This window comes from Austrofundulus limnaeus, unplaced genomic scaffold (assembly GCF_001266775.1).
Source record: "Austrofundulus limnaeus strain Quisiro unplaced genomic scaffold, Austrofundulus_limnaeus-1.0 Scaffold1678, whole genome shotgun sequence".
Lineage (NCBI taxonomy): Eukaryota > Metazoa > Chordata > Actinopteri > Cyprinodontiformes > Rivulidae > Austrofundulus > Austrofundulus limnaeus.
Window position 1 is genome coordinate 27,366 of NW_013954080.1, and position 3,007 is coordinate 30,372.

General features: G+C 38.3%; 1 protein-coding gene across 1 annotated transcript in view; it reads left to right on the top strand.

Moving 5' to 3' along the window:
- The window catches only part of LOC106536086 (pleckstrin homology domain-containing family A member 7), a gene marked incomplete at its 5' end in the record, with an annotated part of 32,032 nt that overhangs the window by 26,485 nt on the left and 2,540 nt on the right, over positions 1–3,007 (top strand). Inside the window, 2 exon segments of the mRNA XM_014033256.1 lie at positions 2,169–2,302; positions 2,585–2,619. Of these exon segments, the coding sequence (XP_013888710.1) occupies positions 2,169–2,302; positions 2,585–2,619 (169 nt within the window).

A 3,007-nucleotide genomic window follows, 5' to 3' on the forward strand; every position in this document is an offset into this window, starting at 1 on the left:
TTGGTGAATGCCACAAATTCTCCTAAATCACTCGTACGCACAACTTAAGAACAAATCTGTGCGTACGAACGGTTCTTGCATGAGGCCCAATACTTCTAAACAAATGTTTATATATACAAATATATGTTGAAAAGCATGAAATACTTGAATGACTAATAACTAATAATCATCGTCTGCAAAAGATTTGGCACGAGGAAGATTTCTAACATCATTTGAATTATACTCATTCTGTCATTTGTATCGACTATTTAGGAACATAAAAAAATACAATTTGCATAATAATTTGAAACTTTATGTTTCAACCAAACTTTGTGCATCTATAAACCCCACGTCTTTTTGCTTTGAAGTTACAATCATTACCTGCAGTGGGCAATCCTGCAGATAATGTCAATACCCATTCACCTGTTCTTATAGCCCACAGAATATGCACCACTTCAACACTTCTAACTAGTACGGGCTACCCTCCAAGCATGAGACATCATGAAGACCAAGGAAGTTTTCTCTCAGGCCAGAGACAAAGCTGATGAGAGTGGAGAGATAAAAAAAAATCTAAACCCCAAATGTCTCATAGAGCTTCACAAAATCCCCCATAGAACATTTTACCACAGTAAACCTGCCAAAAGTGGGTAGATTATTTTATTTCAACCTATAATTTATTTCAGTTTGTTTATTAGTTCAGTTGTTCAAGAAAAGGTTGAGGTCGCAAACTGCTAAAGATGTCTGTCTCTGGTTGAAGATGAAACACGGTGGTGGCAGCACCATGATGTGGGAATACTCGTTATCAGCAGGGATTGGAGAACTGAAGTTAGAGGAATAATGGATGACATAAAATATAGAGAAATGAATGAAGGAAACATGTTGAGATTAGAGACAAGGACAGAGGTTCCCCTTTAGCAGGACAATGACACTAAACACAGTTGAAGCAACACTCCACTGGATTAAAGAGGAGCAGTTAAATGTTTGAAGCCCAGTCCTCAGTTCAACTAAAAATCTTTGTTTTAATTTAAAGAGATCCACGATTAGTTGTAACATTAAACTTTATTTGATAAACATGTATTTTAACTGTAAAATAAAGACTGTAAAAACACTGTAGGCTGTTTAGTTTTGTAATTTTTTTTTAAATATATTTTAACATGGACGGGGCCATTTTATTTACACGCAAAGCATTCTGGGTAAATGATGACATCAACTAGGTCATCGGTGTGAGACTGTTGGGGAGCTATATCCACCCTGAAGGTTAATCTTGGACAATATCTGATGATTGGCTCTTTTAAATGAAACCAGAGAGCGTTGACAGAGAGGAGAAGGTAGAAATGACTCAGCCTATAACTGAAAATATAGATGGAGGACAACAGAGCTGCTTCATGGAAGAAGAACCTCAGCCTAGCCTGCTAGCCTTTGCGCTAGCGCCCACGCTATATTGCCTTATATGTATTAGCTCGGCGCTAGTGCGACAAACAAGCTAAACTGAGGTCCTCCATCCATATTTTCAGTTGCAGCCTGAGTCATTTTTGCATTCCCCTCTCTGTCATGTGGATGGAGGACCTCAGTGGCGAGAGAAGAATGTGTAGTGCTGAGATAATACATATATAAGGTGATAGCGTCGGGGCTAACGCTAAAACTAACAGGCTAAGCTGAGGTTCTTCTTCCATGAAGCAGCTCTGTTGTCCTCCATCTATATTTTCACTTACAGGCTGAGTCATTTCTACCTTCTCCTCTCTGTCAACGCTCTCTGGTTTCATTTAAAAGAGTCGATCYTCAGATATTGTCCAAGATTAACCTTCAGGGTGGATATAGCTCGCTAACAGTCTCACACCGATGACCTAGTTGATGTCATCATTTACCCAGAATGCTTTGCATGTAAATAAAATGGCCCCATCCCTGTAATATATTTTTAAATTTTTAGTTTAAAAATGATAAAAACTGAACATCTTACAGTATTTTTATAGTCTTTATTTTGGAGTTAAAGTGTATGTTTATCAAATAAAGTCTAATGTTACAACTAATCGGGGATCCCTTTAAAGATGGTTAAATGCAAGCAGCACCCATTCATCTCTAAATTCCTTTGAAATTCAGCAAAGCAACAAAACAAAGAACACCAGGGGGTGAAAACTTTTGTCTTCTACTGTGGTCATTTTCTGTTTCTTAGCTGTATTTCTTTCCCTCAGTGTTCAGAACATGCAGCCGTCAGCACCGCTGGACTTCAGCGAGCTGGACTCGGCCGTGCAGCAGCAGGAGAGGATCATGAGCGTGTCGCACGCGCTGGCCTCCGAGGCCTCACGCAAGAGCAAACTGGTGGCAGGTTAGTTCACTTTGCTGCTCATTCATGTGTTTAAACCCTGAAACAACTCTCCTGACTTTTACTGTAAAAAAAGCTGAAAAAAGCCTCATAATAAAAAGTAATAATGAAAAACAGAATGTGACGTTGTCTTTTGAACCTGTTCTTATAGCTCAGACCTACTTTGTTTAAAATTGTAGTTACTCAGAGTTAAAATAAATCTAAAGTAAAAGTAGATTTTTAGTTTACAAACTAGAAGTTATGTTGTGATATGTGTGATCATATTATTGTCCCTGACGTGTGTAGGGACTGAGAGGCCGGACAGTTGGTGTCTGCTACAGGTATACCTGCCCTGACCTTCCTGTTGGGTTGGGAGGGTTTATTGTGTGTTGTTGTATTGCTTTGTTCACTCGAGGAACGTGCACAGATGGGCAACCTGAAGGACTTCTTAAGGATGGCTTGATGATAAACAAAAAAATACCTACCATCATTATTTATCTAAAATAATCCCATAAGTCCAAAAACATCTGTGCATGGTCCTGTGGCTTTTTATTTATTTATTTTTTTTGGTGATATTTGTACTGAGGAGGTTTCACAAAGATTTTCAACTTTGTCATTTTATCGCAAAGTTTTCATGTATGGAAGGCTCAAGTATTTACACAATTACATAAAAATAAAGACTGATCAGTTTTAAGATCACGCATCCTTCCAGGCTGTTCACATTTAGCA